The sequence below is a fragment of the Drosophila biarmipes genome, chromosome X, assembly GCF_025231255.1.
Source record: "Drosophila biarmipes strain raj3 chromosome X, RU_DBia_V1.1, whole genome shotgun sequence".
In the NCBI taxonomy this organism is placed as follows: domain Eukaryota; kingdom Metazoa; phylum Arthropoda; class Insecta; order Diptera; family Drosophilidae; genus Drosophila; species Drosophila biarmipes.
The window spans coordinates 17,305,919-17,326,036 of record NC_066611.1 but is presented as its reverse complement, the minus strand read 5'-3'; the positions used below and the strand labels follow the sequence as shown (position 1 = coordinate 17,326,036).

Sequence of the window (20,118 nt, the reverse complement as noted above, 5' to 3'; positions counted from 1 at the left end):
CATTAAACATGCCCACTTTGAACAAGGTATTATGTATTTTTTGGCTGTATAAAGGGTTTTTTACATGATATCATATACCATATGCCACAGTGCCTTACGCTTTCCCCCCGTGTAAGGGGCACACTTCGGGGCAGAGTGCGTCTGTGCGTAGATAGTCGCGTTTGGAAATCTATTTGCCTGGCAAATATTGCACTTCCTGTGGCCCCGTCCCCCTTCGGGTGGCGGAAATCCAAGTCAAGCTTGTCTATTTGCGCTGGCCTAATGGAAAAGCCAGCGCGCCCGCACCGCCGCCCGCCCCAAAAGGGCACATCCTGTGATCTGCTTTTTGGCAACAATGGCCAAACAATGGCCCTTCCTCGCCAGCTGGCGCTGCTCACTTGGATTTGACTGTCTGTATGACAAGATGATGCCGAGATGAAAGTGTACACTTTTTGTGTGTCTTCTTTTTTTGCTGATGATGGCCGGGCGGAAGGGGCCGTGGCCGGGGCCGGGGCAGGGGAAGGGGTCTTAATCGCCCTGCACGCACACTTGCCGCACAATGGCATCCTGGGATCCTGGGATCCTGGGGCACAGCATGTGTGCATTGTCCCGGCATCATAAACTCGTCTTCAGCTGTCGTCGCGCGCCCTTAATTTCTAAGCATTTGTTTAGACATGCACCGCGGCGCAAGGAGACAATGAAGAAATCCCGATGAGCATAATAATAAATAGAGGAGCATAGTACGAGATATTTGAGCATAAAGGAGGAGAAACCGAACCAGAAGATTGCGGTGACTGCACCGCGGGAGACGCGGCGTATGAGCAATCTCTGGAAACCCAAAAAAAATGGGGGCGTGGGCCTGGTTAATTATGTTGTTAGACAACGATCTCGGATCTGCAAGGAGCGCCTTTTCACTACCTCTTCCCCTAAGGATATTAGGCTAGGATAATCTTGTTGCTGCGGCTCGCATAATCCTGCCATTCAGCAACAGACGAGACGATGCCATGCGATCCCATCAGCGGAATCGCATCGAAGGGAATCGAAGCGAGGCGATCCAGGGGCGGGCAGCCAGTAATCATCAGGGGGATTAGCTGCCATTGAGAGGACCACTCCTGACTTCTCTCCTTTGTACGGCGATGGTAATGAGGGATCGGGAAGGCAGAAACCTCTGGAAATTATCCAGGGATAGATGCCACTTAATTGGGCGCATTTACAGCCACAGTATGAGAGGAAAGCTATTTTTCTTCACAGGAAAATTAGGTAAAATTGAGGTGCACTTTTTTGTAAAATTAAAAATAATTTCATCCTCCTAAAACCTACAAAAAAACACTTATACCATCCTTGAAACATGCCAAATAGTCCCTCTTCTCTTTAGCTTTACCTGAAGCTCCTTCCTCAACGAATATCCCCCAAGATCACATCCACTTAATTAAATTTCCTCCAACTCCCGGCGGAATTTTCCAGCTTTTCCCGACTTCTTATCGCCGCCAAGTGTTTTCCTCAACTGCGGACAAGCCGATGTAGATAAAGCCCCGAAATGCCAGGCCAAATCGAAATCTCGCTCTGGCCAAGCCCATCTCTGGGCGGCCCAGTAAGGGTTAAGGCCAGACAGGGGGTCCTACAGAGCCCCCCGGGGCATTAGCATATTACTCTGGGATACGGATTCAGAACCCGGGGCTAACGTGACCAGCGGCACTTAAAGTCCTGCTTTTCCCCATACCTCCTCCTGTTTTTTTTCGGGTGTTTTGTCACAAATTTTGGAACATTTAGTTTGGGTTTCTGCGGTCGCCGGGCGTTGAAACTAATTAACATATTTAATGTTTTTGGCACGTTTGACTCCTGGGTTTGGCCATGGTGCGAGTGGCAGGCAGTCCTGGCGCCAGGCCTAGTTAAAATCTAATAAAAACCTGAGCATGCCTCATAAATTTCACTCCCACTCTCTGTGTGTGTGTGTATATATTTTTTATTTTATTTTATTCCCGAGAGGGGTTGGTTGAGCGCCTAATGACGAACGCGCTTTTATGTTAAATTAAACCCGAGATCCGTTTTTTTCGGCCTTTTCTCTTTGGGGTGGCACTACCCAGGGCGAGGTGGCAAGTACGTTGTCGCTGAGGTGCGACAAAATATCGCAAATAAAAATTCCATTTTGTGTTTTGGAATTTTTTAATATTCAAATGAAGTCGCGCAAGGGAGACGCGAGTGTGGGGCCCTTGCAGAGTTTGCCGGGGTAAGTTTCGGGTTTTCGCTTCCCAACTCAAGGACCTTAAAGTCAGCGCTTGAAGTGCAGAGAGGTCCTGAAAAACAGAAGGCTGAAGAGCTTTGCGATCGATTTATTAGGCGAGTGCACCGGCGGAGTGGCTCGGCATTCGACATTTTCACACTAGAAATTCAGTTCCAGCTCGTATAACAATTCTTCCAACATTTTTTACTCGGTGCAAACCCATTTAATTTAGCAATTTAATCGCTAAGCAGGCATAATTACCATTTCCCTCCACTTGAAAATGTGATTAATGAAAGAGGCTCGTACAAAGAGGCTATAAAATCGTGGGCAAGGCCTTTTCTGGCAGATTTTCAGCCTCAAATCGGAGCTAGGAGCAGCTAAAAAATGATTTTCCAATCACAAGCGCCAACCTAATCTGGGCTCCCGTCTCTCACCTGGTCCCATTCCCATTGCCAATCCCATTACCATGCTCCAAACCGAGTTACGCCCTCGGGCAAATTGCGTGTGGCTTCCATCAGTTGAGTGATTGATGGCCCAGACCAGTTTCTTCCTCTGAAAGAAGTACGTATATACAAACTACGCAGACGGCGAAAATAGCCAGCTGTTGCAAAAAGCAAAAACTGAGGAAAAAGTTGGGCTGCTGTCGCCGTGTGCCGGTGACGGTGATATGGCTCCTTTCACTTGGCCAAACGACGAGGAACAGCAGGCCTAATCTAGCTGATCGCCACCGATAGCCAGCCATTGATACCCTTTGCTCTCGCCCGGGACCCTTGGGCACCGCATGATATGATATGGTCGCCAGATAGCGGTGGCATTAGCCATTAGATAAGGAATCAGATGCGTATAAACGTATGTCTACCCGCGGACAGGGGACCGAGCTATTTGTGGTTGCAACAGCAGCAGCAACATCATTGTCATCGTCGGTAGGTAGGTAGCATCCTCATTGAGGGCTTAGAATTTCGAGGGTTGCATGCCAAGGGGTTGATCACTTTGCCCACATAGGAAACCATGCAGTCGAGAGAGCGGAGCCTACCAGACAGGCGCATGCAATTCGTGTGATTTGTAGCGAGCAAGCAACCTCAGACACTGAGAAAAAAACTAGCAAATTACATGCAAATGTGACTAAACCTTGGAACTCAGTGTATAATAAGCTTATCTTTGAAGTTTAACTTGGTAAAGAGCCATTAACCTTTAGATACTTATTATACCAGTGAATTTCTGCCGCCCCAAATATTAACGATGTACTTGTTTGCATTTCGGCTGATTTGTAACCAGCAAAACTTGCACGTTTAAAAAGAAAAAATTAAGACATAATTATTTGCATTTTATGTGATTTGTAACAAGCAAGAAACCTCATACACTGAAAAATAACTCCCAAATTACGTACAAATATGCCTAAACTTTGGAACTCCATGTATAATAAGCTTATCTTTAGTCCTTAACTTGGTGAAGAGCCAATAACCATTAGATACCTATTATACGCGATTACGCTATTATAGCGAAATTCTGCCCCCAAATATTGAAGATACTTCTACTTAAAGGCTGTTAGGCCACTCATACGAGACTTGTTAACATAGTCATTCGATGCCCTGTCAACTGATCAAGTTGGTTGCCAAGGCTAGACCTTGTCCAGGCCTAATTGGTGTCACAATGAGCATTCCATCCACTCCAGTCCACTTCAATTGAAGGCAATTCACTGCCCGGCCCCCGCTCCCGCACCGAATCCTGTTCCTTCGACCACGAGCCAAGGATAAGGATGGCAGGGATCTGAGGCCGAGGCTGGCTGTCAACTTCAAAAGGGCCTTTCAAATGGTATTTTGGGCAACACCTAGCTACCTGACCCCGGGATGGACCCCTTAGAGAGCGCGTCTAAGGCAGACAAATTGGCCAGATCTCATATCCCCTATACCATGCCATAGCCTATCCCAGAGCTCATATCCCATATCCCATATGCACAGCCACACACACACACCCACACACGTGCAGTTGCGGGCCGCCTTTGATTTTCTAAGCGAATTGTTTCAAGAAAACCACCAGAGAACGCTGCCCGAGATTGAGGTTGAGCCGCGTCTGTAGGTACAATATGGTTTATCCGCAGGATGGTCTTTAAAGGACTCTCCTGTGTGTGCTTTGCGCCTCAATTAATTTGATTTGCGTCCGTGTTCGTGTCCGTGTCCGTGTCCGTGTCCGGAAATGGAACTCCACTTGAGTTTAGTTTGTCAACCCGTTCCGTTCAGTTGAGTTGCTCTCCTCGGACACAATTTTTTGTTTTTCTCGCTTCGCCTGCTGCCGATTCAGAAATCCCCGGGATGGCATGGGATCGTTTGGGACGGGGCGATGAGGATTGGGAGGATGCTCGAGACCACTTCTCCATGGTTGAACGGGCACAGAAGATGGCCAACTATGCTTTGAACTATGGGGAAACTAATGGCAGCAGACATATATGTGCCCCACCTCCCGACCTACCATCTCTTTCGCCCCCTGTGCAGCAGCGACTGCCTGGGTTTCAGCACACTGCGATAAAATTCTAGGTATTCTTTAAATGGCTTCTATACTGCCCATACAGAAAATAACACATCTCCTGGATTTTTTCTTTAAATGAAGTTGTTAAAATTATATCAAAATGGGTCTTCAAATTTCTCTAAAAATCGTTACATCTCTTAACTTTATAAGTACATTTTTTAAACAGATCTCTTCCATTTATTACATTTTTTTTTTTAACTTTTTGAGAAGACTTTCTTCTAGCTTAATGGCCTATTACACGCTTTAGAGTAGGATTTTCCCCTCTTAAAATTCTCTTTGTATACCCATTCAGTGTAGATGATATTCCCAGCTTTTTAAACGAATAAGAAGGCCCGCAATGGGTGGGGGTGGCTAATTGGAGTAGAGAGTGTCCCAGCTTGAGCTGCAACAATTAAACGCATTAGGCGACACCTTCCTGCCGCCTGCGAGCCACCCCTTCCGCCGAGCCACCCCCTTTGACCCTTGGTGGTTCATTATACCTTATTAGGGTGGCTCTTTGCGGCAACATGGCCGACAGACACGCACACACTCGCACCGCCCAGCACTCACACACACACAAGGGGCGTTTAAAAACGCGCGCGTTTTCTGCCGCCCGCTAAGTGCATTTCAATGTATGAAAAGCCGCTTCCGTTTCCGCAACGCTTTGGGGCACCCCCTGCCCCTTGTCCCCAACTCGGCTGAATCGCTGGCTATATATTCATATATATACGTATTGGGTAGAACAAAGGTGGGCCACAATTACGGAGGTCTGAACTTCTGAAGGCCTGCCACGTTGTTGTTTTGACACGCAGCCAGCGAGAAGCAGGCAGCTCCACAGAAGTACAACAGAAATCAGCCGTATGAAATCACCCACCCAACGCCCACTTTGACCTCACTGCGACCGCAAAAAGTGTTAAATTATAGACCTTAATAACGCTCTTTGGTTCCCCATGGCTCTGCCATGATTATATGATTATAACGCTTTTGAGAGCGCCGCCAGGTGGCGACACCCGCACAGGGGCGGCGCTTTCTTCGGTTCCACAAACTTCGTTGTTAAAGTTAAACAGCATTATCTCCGATATTTGTGGTAATTACATATTGATTTATGCCTTACCCCGAGTTGTTCCAAGAAAATTACAAGCTATCTTACGTATAAGCGACTTTTATAAACCATATAGTCATGTACAATAATACAGTTCCAAGAAAGCAACTCTGCGAATGCAAATTTGTAAAAACTGATACGAAATATAATGGAAAATCAAGAACAGCTCCAAGAAAGCAACTCTTGAAGGCAAAATTTGTTAGAACTGATCTTTAGTGTAACAATAAGAACCCTGAATTCATTATAATTCTTTGAAATACTGACCGCAAGTGCCCAATATACTTGGAGAACCCCTTGATTAAATAAATACCCCTCCGATTCCGGACACCGATTCCAAATCGCTGGCCACACCACACGCAGCGTCGGCATTTCGGCGTTTGAACTAAGCGAAATTAATGGCCAACACAGGCTACTTAGGCGGAGGCCCACGCACGCCGCCGGACACGAGACTCGGATTGTCCAATTGTCGGGGCACCGGGGATCTCAGGAGGTATATATATATCCGCAGAAGGAGGAGGCGGTGTGGCCCTTATCCGCCGCTTGTTCGCTGTGCGATTTATGACTCGGCATGCAAAACGAGCCAAGATATATAAAAAACAAAAAAAAAAGGGGGAAAAGAGGCGGAGACATGACACAAGACTGCAGAACCGCATGGCGCCCGCCCAAGATCATAATGATCGTAGGATCGCAGGAGAAAGGGGGTGTATGTGCGGTATATAGTCGCAACGGGTGGGCCCCACCGTCCGATCAATAAAAATGAAAATTTGCCCAGCAGTTGATGAAATTTACGCGATCGGCGTCGGCACAACTACAAAGTCAAAAGAAGCGCGCGAGCGCGGCCTTCAAATGAAAAGTCCGCCGACAATTTGCCTGGCGCCCCCCTTTCTTTTTTATTTTTGCTTTTTCCCAAACCCCCTTCCTATGGCTTACCATCCAGAATACAGAATCCCCGATCCCGATCCCGATCCCGATGCCGAGAGCTTATCCATCCGCTTCATGCGTGTGAGAAGTTTTAGATAAGCCAGCCCGGCGTGGAGTTCTATATACTTCAAAGTGCAAGCCCGAAGGAAAACGAGTCGGATGCCATGCAAATTCACATTGATAAGCGAAAATGAAAAAAATGGGAAATGAAAGAGAAGATGGGGTTACTGGCGGAGATGATATTTGAAGTGCCGAGTGTTAGGCGCAGGCTCTTTGATATGGGGCCTAGATAAAGTTCGCTTTGATGTGCTGCAGTTCCGTTGAATCGGGTTTTTCTCTTTGCTCCCAAGCTTTATTGGCGAATGAGTTAATTACTTTGCGAAACAGGAACAAGAAATCAAGCAAGGTATTGAAAAAAAAAGTTCAATAATTGTAATTCACCGACATGCCCAAAATAATGCCCCACGTTGGGCGCCAATTTTTTATGTCGCTACACATTTCTTCAGTTTCTTCACATTCACCTTAAACGTTCACCAAAGTAAAAATATACTATCTAAATCAGCCTGTAGAATTCCTTGGTATCGCTGAATTGTGGGTTCTTTTTTGTTTTTGTTGTGGGTCTGTTTTTGTGGGTGGGTGTAACTTAGATAACTAATGCGGTAAACAAAGAAGACGTACAGTACTTACAAATCCATGTTTATCACTAATATTGTTGGTCAATTTTAATTTGTGAAATGAAACAACTTTCTGCATCCATTGCTCACCCGTTGTGGGCGAATCTGGATGGATATACATGCGTTTTGGCATCTCGGGGTCCGCTTTGCCAGCCACCATCCAGCGACTGTAATTGCAATGGTTATTTGAGGCATTCAGGACTCAGGCGGAACCCTCGTTGTATGTTAAGACTCACCTATTATGAAATTTATAACGATAATCGTCCGCCGCCACGATGTCCAGTAGCAAGATGTATTTAGCCTTGGCATCCAGTCCCGAAACACGAAATTTCATTTGCGGAAACATTTGTCTGTAAGGGGAAGAGCAGAGATGAGGGATTAGTGATGGGTGTGCTACGGCTTGGGGGTAGGCTATATAAGGGGGGCACAGTCATTTTCCCGGGCTAATCAAATAAAACATTAATCAGTGCGGCTTATAAAGCCTAAGACCCGAGACCACGTTCTGGTTCTCAGGGGCCCACCTTCGGGGCCCAGATCCATCCATCCAGTCGAGATCGCTGCTGCTGCCGCTAACCACAGTCGCAGTCGCACTCGCACTGGCACTGGCACAATCATCATCATCATCATTATCAGATTCGGACTACGAGTTGGCCAAAAGCAAACAAAAACCCCCATACCAGACCAGACCAGTCGGGCTATCAAGTGGCGCCAAGCCACAAATTGTTTCGGCTCGACTCCGAAGCTCCAAACTCCCGCCATTCGGATTCAAATTGGCCCAAAAAGAGAGGAGCAGCGGCAGAGTGCCGGGCTCCTCTTGGCCAGGTTGATTAGCCATGTTGGTGGCAATGTGCAAACTCGAAAATTACATGGCCCGGCCAAAAGGGGGAACACACACAGGCGGCGGCGATGCCGATGCGATGCGGCGCGATGCGATGTCGTTGTCCCTCGGAACAACCGAGCGACCGAACAACCGAGCGACCGAGCAGCCCAACATCCGAACAACCCAACTATCCACCCAAAAAGGAGCCCGGAGATGGACCAAGAGGCAGAGGCTTCAGCTCTGGCCAGAGGAGATCTCGCCCAGCACACACACGGGCATAAATATGAAAATTATAACTTTAAGTAGCAATCACTCAATCGCTGTTCGGGTTCAGGTTCAGCAGGGAAGCACTGAGCGAAAGCGGGGTGGTCTTTTAATAAATTTGTTTGTTTTATGCCGAGAATGTTAAGCATGTAGGCTTTTCAATAGATTAAATGAATTCAACTAAACTCAATTGTACAAAAGTAAGTTTGTTTTTATAAAGACTAAAGAATATACTGTCTACTGCCTTATAATTCCCAAGCGCATTTTTGGAACGGAATTTTTGTATAACTTTGACTTATGTTAGGTATTATACTTTCGTTAATAATGTGCCATGAAAAGGAGTTTGTTTTAGATAAAAAGCGCTAAACTTTGGATAGATAAAGCTCATACTTATATTTACAATATACAACTCTATATATGCCACATTTTTCACAGTGTTCATTTGAGGTTGGGACTCTCGAAGCGAGAGCGCCTCATGAATCAAATTTAACGAACGTCTTGTTCATGTTCACAGATCATCATCAGCTGCGACTGCATTTTGATAAAAACCAACAAACATCGCATGGAAGGGGTTAGTGGGGGGCTTACCAGAGGCGTGGAAGGAGGGCTAACAAGCTGAGTGATGTCTGACTGACTGGACGGGAAGACTGAAGACTGGAGACCGAAGACTGAGGAGCTGAGGAGCTGAGGACCGAGCCGAGCCGACGGAGGAGGGCGAGCCCCGAACCGAGGATGTTTCTATTTGGAGGAGAGCGCACCCCCTTTTTCGAGGGGCTGTGGGGATTGGGGGAGGTCTGCCTGCCTTTTTCGACTGCAAATTATTTTTTATTTGCCAGGAACGAAGGCACGTCTGTCTGCCTTGCCTTGCTTTTGGCTTGGACTCTTTTTTCCCCCGCTGCCTGGGCTTTTGTTTTTTCGAGAGTGTGTGTGTTGTCTTAACTGAATAGCTCGTTAACATTATTGAGCACTTGGCGCCAGTTGTTGGCAGCTTGTTATGGCCAGAGACCGGGGACCAGGGACCAGGCCAAGACCAAGACCAGAGACATGGCCCCAAGCGAGGCCGACTCTGGAGCCAGTTTCCTGGGCCCACACCACACGCCGTATATATTTTTTTCATTTTTTCTTCTTTGGACTGAAAAGCCTGGCTTGCTCGACAACAAAACGATTTGCTCTCGTTTGTGTTGGTTCCAGGGGCTCAGCTCAGGCTCGGGCCCAGGCTCGGGCCCAGGCTCAGGCCAGGCTCAGGCTCAGGCTCTTTGGGCTCTTCCGAGACGCCAGACATCAGACTTCTGGCCAAAAAGCGACCGAGACCGAGACCAAGACCGAGACCGACACCGGAGCAGAGATTCAGGTTCGTGCAAATCGTTACGTGTAAAACTTGCACCTTTTGACCAGAGCACCCAGCGTCGTTGTTTGTTTTTGCCACACACATTTCGACGGAGTTCCACCGCGGCTAATTCAATTTCCCCCCGATGCCAAGAGTGTTGAAGGCACTTGGCAACGGCGGAGCCCTGGAGCCCCGGAGCACCGGAGCCCCGGAGCACCGGAGCCCCTGAGCCCATGAGCCCATAATTAAGCTTAATTAAGGCTCAGTGCGTTTTCTTTATTGTTTTCCCCTTGCCCTTGGCTGCGAGCCCTGCGAGTGTTAAGGTGTCGCTCAGTTGTCCTTAGCCCCGTCAGGCCCACATAGGGGTTAATGGCTAATCAATTAGCCCGGTCCGAAAATAAAATGTTCAACGATTGAGTTGTAATTGGGTTGGGCTTGGCTGAAAAAATGAAAAAAAACGGGCTAAAGACCGCTTGAGAGAAGAGGGCAAAATAACGAGAGTAGAGCTGGGGAGGAAAAATGAGGTCAACAAAATATTTTAAAAAATAAATGTTGCCCCAAAAATAATATTAAAAAAATTATTAAGGACTTTGAAGTCTTACAAAAAATGCACATAAAAATGTAGTCTACTCAAGAAGGCAATTTAAATATATACAATCCCGGACAGTGTGTACAAATTGATAAGCACCCTAGAGTGTGGCGAACAACTAGCCGAGTGTATTTGAAGCACACATTAAAATAAACATTAAAATGTACACAAAAAGCACACTTAATAATGTGTTCATTAACACTCGAATAAAACGCACTTCATATATAATCAATTCCGTGGCTAAGCAAGAAAAAATAAAGCCTATCTCAATCACTCAAAAACAGACGAGGAATAAATTCCACTATTATTATTTTTTTATATTTTAGCAAATTAAAGCTGGTATATAATACTAAAATAAATATTTGAAAAAGAAGAGGGGCTAAAAAAATGTACAATTTTTTCGGCCGCTTTCTCATACGCAAGTTAAACTAACCGCAGGTTTTTATGTTAAAATCGTAAAAATATGTTAATTTTAAAACCTACTTTTAGTGATATACTTTCCTATAAAGAAACCCTACAGTTCCGGGGAATCCCTCATCGCCGAGCATTTGTTGAGCATTTTGTTTACAAAACTAACCCCCGGTTAGCTGAGCCTGGCCACTTATCTAAATCTTGACTGCTTGCGGTGGCCATGTAATCGATTAGCGATCCCATCGGCGGATCCGCAGGTGACATCTGTGTGTCCCGAGTTCCCAGTGCTGACCACCTTTTTTTCGCTACCCTGGCGGCGTCTATTAACGCACCTGTGCCCGGCCGATCGCGATGGCAGGTGAGAGGTGAGGCAGCCGACCTGCCTTAGAAGCGTCAATGCATTATCTGATAGTCAATCAAACAGCAGCCCGAAAATTGGGAAAAAACCGAAGGAAAGAGGCTGCGATGGAGATGATATAGGGGCACAAACAGGGGGAAGGCTGAGCCCTAAAAGCCACAGAGGTTGGCTTGCAAAACGCATTCGTGGGCCTCCTTCCCTTTCTCTGGGCTCCTCCTGTCCCCTTGTCAACAAGGCGCGGGGATTAAAGTAGCACCTGCAGCTGCCGGCCCAAAGGGAACCGAAAATTGGTAGTGGCAGTGCGGGGAAACCGTCGATGAGCAGGGGCCGGGGATTCGTTGACAGTTTGGCTTTGTGACAACAAAATTGCTGTCGTTTTCCTCCGGTGTTTCTTATTTTTTTGTCTGTGCCTCCTTAATCTTTGTCAACACATTGCCATTGGATTTCCGATAAACAGTATGAACCGAGGAAAGGGGTGCATACCCAACATCATCTTACATCATTTGCCTAGAGAACATCTGTCCCTTCGTCCGGTTGATTTATTTATTTGGCCACTTTTTGCATTGCATTTAATTTGAATTTTATTGAATGACAATTGCATGCAAATTGGCCGCTTTTTTTCCTCGCATTTCACAGATGTACATCGTTTGGGTATTTGACAAATTTGTGAGCGAGGCCAACGAGCTGGGGAACTGGCCAGCCAACTGGACAGGGACAACGACGAGGACCAGGAGGCAGCTGCATCATAAACGTTAATTACCCACACAGGCACACGGGCTCACGGGCACACGGGCACAGAGAGAGCCGAAGGATCGGGGCAAATTAGTTAAACCAATAAACTGACAGGCCCAGGCCCAGACTGACTGACCGACCAAGTGGCTGGGCCATATATCAAGTCTATATAATAATAAAACAATTTATGAAGGCATAACCACGGCCCCAAGTCCTCGTAAACAGGCTGCCCGTTTGTTTTGGCCTGTCAGTTAGTGGCAACGCCCACTCCCGTCTCGTTTTGGCCCGCAATGAATGGCCATGTCATTAAGATCCGCGGCCCGAAAGTCCGAGACCCTCGGAACAGGATCACAGGGAGTAGTAGGAGCCCTCAACCCTCGCAGGGGATCAAATTCTAAGATACATATAGTTTTTTGGGCCCATTGGCGCGGCGGGGAAAACTATCTGCTGTACTCCTTATCGATGGACTCCCGACCCCGAGCTCACACACACATAAATCTGGCGCAATGAATAAATCAAATGCGGGAAATCGGTGTAATTACAATTTGATCGCTTCATTTTGGGCGAGCGTGAAACGAGGCAAGGTAATGGCGATGTGAAGCGGATCTAAACGAATTGGGAATGCCCTAAGATATGGTAGGGGAAGTATCTGATCAAAAAAACATACAATATAAAAGCAATGCCCAAAAAAGATGATTAAGTATAATACAAAAAATGTATTTCTAATAATATTAATATAAAATAATATCAAATTAGGTAAATAAATTTCGAAAAATGACGGGGAACTGATTTGTTAAAAGTAAAATCTTTATATATTTGATATGCAGTCTTAAAAATCTGTATCTTTAGTTAACTAGTGGGGAATGATACTCCGAAAATAAGAACAATTTCAAATAAAATAGAAAGTATTTCAAGTGATATGGCCCCAAAAAGGGTACAGCCTCCTTGGCTGGCTCTGGCATCCTTATCGAGGCTGGCGATTAGATTTGTGGCGCTGTCATCGCGGCTGCCTCTCCGGCCTGATAAGGCGCCTGCCGAAAAAGGCCCATTTGTTTTCGTGGGGGAATCGAAAAAAATAAACATGGCTGAACCCGCTGACCTTGTCAACGATTAGAGTGGTCGCAGTCGCCGCCCCTCAATCTCCTGCTTCTGCGACCAACCCCCTCCTGGCTTTTCCGCCGCTCGCAGTTTCCGCGCCTGTTGTCCGACTTAATTGTTATGAATTGAAATGCAGTTGTCACGCAGATAAGCCGGGGAAAGCGGAGACCAGGGTTCAGGGGTCGCGGGGTCGGGCCTCGAGAGCGACTCTGGGTGTTGATTTATGTTGTCTGCGGATGGGGCACATAAAAAACAGCCTCAACAAGTGGCGTTCTGACAAGTGCAGCAAAAACAACGCACTTTCGAGTTGAGTTGGGGAAGTAGGACCCATGAACAGATTTTTTGGCATGTGCCGGGGCTGGACCACGGTCTCATTCGTTGTTTAGATTTTAGGAAATTAAAATTAACAACATTCAAATTTAAGCAATCATGAAACAATCTTATTATTAACCAAAAGATTTTATAGCAAAAAAATCATTTTTCAAGAGGTTTACAAATGGTTGCCAATTAAAAAAGTGCTTAGAAATATTCCACTAAAACCGAGTATAAACAATATACAATTTGCATTTATTTCCAGTAACCTTCTAATTTACTGCCCCTCCGAAGTGTGCTGCTAGTTTGTACACTTCGAGCGGACACTGCCAATATGGATAATTATACATCGCAAACAAGGTCCACCCCTGGGCTTTGCTTTCTTTGGTTGGCCCGGCTCTGCATTGTGTCTTTGTTTGTTGTTTATATTTTTTGTTTGTCATAATTGCTCATAATTGCGGCTGCTGTCACACACACTCTCACACCCTGGCCCACGGAAATGCACACATGAATTTGCGCCATTTTTGCTGAAGCACGTTGCTTTTTTTTTGCATTTTTGGTCGCCATCATTTTCGGTCAATTGACACAGACAAACAAGGGGCCACACACACACGCACCCCCTCTTACTTATTTTATTTGCAAGTTCTAACCTTGCAAATGCAGGCCCTCTCTTTCCTTCGGCCGCTGCCCTTCTCTTTCCCCCCGATTCACCTGCTCTGTTTTTAGGCTAGTGCTGTCTCTTTTGCTCTGCCTCTGGGCCCCGCCGCGGGGGGAAAGAGACGGCGCGACGCCCCCGCTTTGTTTGTTTTCTTTTATTTATTTTGGCTTATTTTTTTTTTTAATTTTTTGTGTGTGTGTGTGCCTCTGCTTTGTTATATTTGCTTGGCTTGCTTTATTTTTTATTTTTTACATTTTTTTCTGGTCTGCCGGTCAGTTTTTTGACGCTTGGTCCGCCCATCGCCCCATCGCCCCATCGCCCCATCTCTCTTGCTCCCCAGCTCATTTGCATGCAGCCAATGTTCTTAACCCTTTTTGCCTTTTTCTGTTTTAATTTTGCTTTCGATTTGTCAGTGCTGCTGCACATATGTGTGTGTGCCAGTGCTTGTTCAATGCTTTTTTTACTTTCCCCCGCCCCCGCAGCTTATTTGCATTCATTTATTAATAATTTTCAGTTTCCTCTGGCTTTTAGCCTGTTTAATATGCAAGCCGACGGCTCCGTCAGTTGTGTGACTTTTCGCACAATAATCAAAGGCAGCAGCAACAACAATTGGCATAACAATTTAGCGGCAATTTTTATTTTATTTTCATTTGTCGCACATGCGAGCCGGGCAAAACGGCTGAATAAAATATGATGATTCTGATTTGCATATTAGAGAAACGTTTACATGGGAATTATTGATTTAGATTATAATATGGGGAAGTGTACAATTTAATTTAATTAAATTATTCCCAGCAGGGAGAAGTTATGTGCTCAGTGATACCAAAAACAACTGAAAACAAGTTCAAAATCGGCTTCTAAGGGTCAAGGTTCAAGAGCTGAACTGGAACCGAAAGTGCAGTTCAATGACTTGAGCTATTGGGCTCCGATTTTAAGGTGAGATACCCCTTTCAATTTTTTATAATTCTCTAAAAATCTGCATTCAAATATTCAATCTCAAAGGAAGTCGAAGTTGTAGCCCATTTTCATGTTCGATTCTTCCGTATTTCCCATGGGTTTCAGAATGGGACCCAAAACCGAACTTCTAAATTTCATAACTTAAGCTGTTGGACTCCGATTTTATTGTGGGATACCTCTATGAGTTTGTGTTTGAATTCTCTAATAATCTGCATTTAAATATTTATTTTCTAAGAGGGTCGAAATGTTAACCCATTTTCATGTTCGATTTTTTCGTATTTCCCATGGATTTCAGAATGGGACCCAAAACCGAACTTCTAGATTCCATAACTTTAGTTATTGGACTCCGATTTCGATGTGGGATACCTCTATGAGTTTGTGTTTGAATTCTCTAATAATCTGCATTTAAATATTTATTTTCTAAGAGGGTCGAAATGTTAACCCATTTTCATGTTCGATTTTTTCGTATTTCCCATGGATTTCAGAATGGGACCCAAAACTGAACTTCTAAATTCCATAACTTTAGTTATTGGACTCCGATTTCGATGTGGGATACCTCTATGAGTTTGTGTTTGAATTCTGTAATAATCTGCATTTAAATATTTATTTTCTAAGAGGGTCGAAATTTTAGCCCATTTTCATGTTCGATTTTTCCGTATTTCCCATGGGTTTCAGAATGGGACCCAAAACCGAACTTCTAGATTCCATAACTTTAGTCAATGTACTCCGATTTCGATGTGGGATACCTCTATGAGTTTGTGTTTGAATTCTCTAATAATCTGCATTCAAATATTTATTTTCTAAGAGGGTCGAAATTTTAGCCCATTTTCATGTTCGATTTTTCCGTATTTCCCATGGATTTCAGAATGGGACCCAAAACCGAACTTCTAGATTCCATAACTTTAGTCAATGTACTCCGATTTCGATGTGGGATACCTCTATGAGTTTGTGTTTGAATTCTGTAATAATCTGCATTTAAATATTTATTTTCTAAGAGGGTCGAAATTTTGGTCCATTTTCATGTTCGATTCTTCCGTATTTCCCATGGGTTTCAGAATGGGACCCAAAAACGAACTTCTAAATTTCATAACTTAAGCTGTTGGACTCCGATTTTATTGTGGGATACCTCTATGAGTTTGTGTTTGAATTCTCTAATAATCTGCATTTAAATATTTATTTTCTAAGAGGGTCGAAATTTTAGCCCATTTTCATGTTCGATTTTTCCGTATTTCCCATGGGTTTCAGAATGGGACCCAAAACCGAACTTCTAGATTCCATAACTTTAGTTATTGGACTCCGATTTCGATGTGGGATACCTCTATGAGTTTGTGTTTGAATTCTCTAATAATCTGCATTTAAATATTTATTTTCTAAGAGGGTCGAAATTTTAGCCCATTTTCATGTTCGATTTTTCCGTATTTCCCATGGGTTTCAGAATGGGACCCAAAACCGAACTTCTAGATTCCATAACTTTAGTTATTGGACTCCGATTTCGATGTGGGATACCTCTATGAGTTTGTGTTTGAATTCTCTAATAATCTGCTTTTAAATATTTATTTTCTAAGAGGGTCGAAATTTTAGCCCATTTTCATGTTCGATTTTTCCGTATTTCCCATGGGTTTCAGAATGGGACCCAAAACCGAACTTCTAAATTTCATAACTTAAGCTGTTGGACTCCGATTTTATTGTGGGATACCTCTATGAGTTTGTGTTTGAATTCTCTAATAATCTGCATTTAAATATTTATTTTTTAAGAAGGTCAAAATTTTAGCCCATTTTCATGTTCGATTTTTCCGTATTTCCCATGGGTTTCAGAATGGGACCCAAAACCGAACTTCTAAATTTCATAACTTAAGCTGTTGGACTCCGATTTCGATGTGGGATACCTCTATGAGTTTGTGTTTGAATTCTCTAATAATCTGCATTTAAATATTTATTTTTTAAGAAGGTCAAAATTTTAGCCCATTTTCATGTTCGATTTTTCCGTATTTCCCATGGGTTTCAGAATGGGACCCAAAAACGAACTTCTAAATTCTATAACTTTAGTTATTGGACTCCGATTTCGATGTGGGATACCTCTTTGAGTTTGTGTTTGAATTCTCTAATAATCTGCATTCAAATATTTATTTTCTAAGAGGGTCGAAATTTTAGCCCATTTTTATGTTCGATAATTCAGATGAATTTTGGAACGGTGACCCAAAACTGCAATTCAAGATTCCATAACTTGAGCTATTGGACTCCGATTTTAAAGTGCGATACCTCTTTGAATTTGGGTTTAAATTCTCGAGTAGTGTACTTTCAAATATTCCAAATTTTAACTATAAACTAAACTAAATAAAAACTCTAGAAGTGCAGTCAATGGTAATCACCGTGCCTACTTATTTCCCATGGCCCTCTTAAGGGCAAAGATCCCCGGCGACCCGCCACTAATTGGTTCAACCTCAATTGGGTTCTTGGCCCGAGTCTCAAGATGGTTTTGGGCCCAGATGCAAATGCAGTGGGAAATGGAAGCAGTGACATTTGCAACAAATCAGCGGGGAAATGGGGGCGGTGGCCAGAAAGTATCTCGTAGATACACGGACGACCCCAGCGGCGGTGCTAAATTATTTATGGCCAAGTTTTAAATACATTTTGTCAGGGGGCAGGCGAGAGAGTTTGTCTTATTTTTAATTAAATTGTGCGTCAAATGTTTTGCAGCTCGTTGGCCAAGTTTGTGGAGTGTTGGGTGGTTCGGTGGGTGGCTCCGTGGGTGGCTTGGTGGGCGGTTCGGTGGGTGCGGCTCCCATCTTGGGCCTTACTTTATTTTTTCCCTGTCAATGTTTGCCTGCCAAAGTGTAAGTAATTTATGCGCATTTAGTGCTCAAGTGAGCTCAAAGCGAGCAGATAAAGGAAGATGAGCTCAAGATGCTCTACAATTGGACGAGGGTTTTCCGAATTTCGGGGTGGTGGGGCTGCGACAAGGGCCATCGAGCCAGAGCTGACTGAGCTCATTTCCATACAAATTGTCGCAGTCGACGGCCATTAAAGTGGCAGCAAAAAATATATAATAAGCAGGAATGCATATGATTATTTTCCTTTACGAGTAGTTGTAACTTTCCAATGGATTTATTGCGATAATAATTATTTTTATTACTCTACCTATAAATAACCGAATGAGTAACTATTTTGCGCCAGCAGTAAAATGTGGCACTTGCAAAATTTCGGAATTCACACAAGCTAAGTACAATGGTATTTTATATTGATTTAATAAAGTTTAAATCTTTATGCGTAAACAAATTTGAGAGTGAATGTTTTTGCAGTTTGCTCAAAAATGCATTTTATTCCAGAGAAAGAATTATTTATATGCACTTGAAGGCGCCACAGGGGAACTCTCGTTCCCCCAGCTGAACTTGATGTACAGTGAGTAATCGCTAAAGCAAACAATCCCAATGGCAGCCACGCCCCCAGCGCCCACGTTTAATGTCTAAATTATGGTGGTAGGCGCCATTAACGCGTTTCTGTTTGTTTGTTTGCATTGCTTTTTCAATTTTTTTCCTCCTTATAATATAAACCCAAAGCTCGAGATCCTTCCTGAGTGGTTGGGATCACGATCACGACCAATACGATGATGATGATGATGATTCGGGGGGCTTTCGAGGGAAAGGGGCCGCCTCCCTGATGGCCATGTCGATGCACACATCCGCACATCCGTTTAAAGAGCTCTGGAAACTGGGAAATGTGGAGGTTGCGTGGGATTGTTTGCTGCACTGCGCAAAATTCTCCTGCTTAAATCACTAATATGCTAAATAATTGCAGATTTTTTTGATTGGATTACCAGGTTTTTTTAAGAGTTTCAGGTTTGTAATGCGATTTTTTAAAGACGGAATCAAAGATAACTTGAAAAATAAGAAAAAAAATTCCTTTTTAATAGAAATTTCAGATTTATAAAACCATATTTTTAAAGAGGTAATAAAATAGTGTTTGAAACAACAGATAACCTCAGAGTCAAAGGGAAATACTTTCATTTTAGTTGAGATTTCAGTTCCAGTTTAATTCAGAATAGGACACGTATTTTTCTCAGTGCTGGATGGTTGCTCGGCCTGTTGGCGAGTTGTGGCTTGAATTGTTGTAAACTTGGTTTGAGGACGCGGACGCGGACGCGGCTAATAACAGTCATCACACACGTCAGACACTCATAAATCCTCAAAGTCAACAAGGCGGAGGGCACGTAACGAGCCTAGGCTGGTAGGTCCCAGGTCGTAGGCTCCAGACGCCAGACTCCAGATTCCCGGGCTCCGGGCTCCAGGCTCCAGTGCTCCGGGTGCCCAGTTCCAGTTTGCCGCTTCTCAATGAAGAGGAGACTCAGATTCTAAACGAGCTGCGTTTAAATGTTGTTAACACAACCGACATGCGGCCGAGAGGCAGGACAGCCCAAGGACCGGATTCTAATGTGTCCCACACACGGCGAACTCCAGCCCCATCATCATCGTCATTGCATCGCCATCATCTTCATCATGACGCAGACAGCCAACATACTGCAACTTGTTTCGGCCCACAGAGGCAGCCCAAGAGGCAAAAACAACAAATAAGAAGAATCCGAGGAGAGGGCCCCCATTCATGGGTGGTGTGCACTGAGGTCCCAAACGCATGTTTATATAATTCTTATTTATGATCGAACAGCGATAAATTCGCATTCTCCCTCGTTGCCTGGCTTTGCGTTTTGTTTTGTTGCCTTTAAATAAATCAAATCAACACGATTCGGAGAAACCTCCTTCCAATTCTTCTCCGGGCTAAGGAGCTGATAAGCTCCCTCCTCAAAGAAATATGAAGAACCCCGGGGGAAGAATCTCGGCAGAGAAATCTTCTGTGTTCACCTGTTCAATTCTTTTCGGATTTCTCCGCGAATCTGTTCGATTCTCCTGCTGCTCGGCGGGGCTTGTTCTTTCTTCCAGAGATATGGTAGCAAGTCGCTGCGAAGACAGCTGGCTGGCCCGCAGAATCGTATTCGCCAAATGAGCTCCTGAAGACTTAAGCCATCGATGGAGGCTCTCAACGCACCATCTTGATCTAACGTTTCTAACCAAACTATATGTTCCCGCTTCTCCATTCGCGACTTTCAGCCAGTTGAGACGCCTTAACCGCCTCGCCGAGATACCGATCTTGATCCAGAATGGGAATTCTTTGGCCTTTTGGTGGCGCTCCCGAGGACATTGC

At 44.5% G+C, this 20,118-nt stretch overlaps 1 protein-coding gene across 4 annotated transcripts in view; it reads right to left on the bottom strand.

Moving 5' to 3' along the window:
• LOC108021964 (optomotor-blind protein) overlaps window positions 1-20,118 on the bottom strand; it is a 67,212-nt gene that overhangs the window by 29,249 nt on the left and 17,845 nt on the right. For 2 of the 4 annotated variants that reach the window (XM_017090796.3, XM_017090798.3), the window contains exons 3-4: window positions 7,636-7,749; window positions 7,404-7,566 (exon numbers count right to left, since the gene is read on the bottom strand). In XM_017090796.3, coding sequence (XP_016946285.3) covers window positions 7,404-7,566; window positions 7,636-7,749 — 277 coding nt within the window. The remainder of the gene's footprint in view (window positions 1-7,403; window positions 7,567-7,635; window positions 7,750-20,118) is intronic. The other 2 variants (XM_017090797.3, XM_044092855.2) reach the window with 1 other exon arrangement.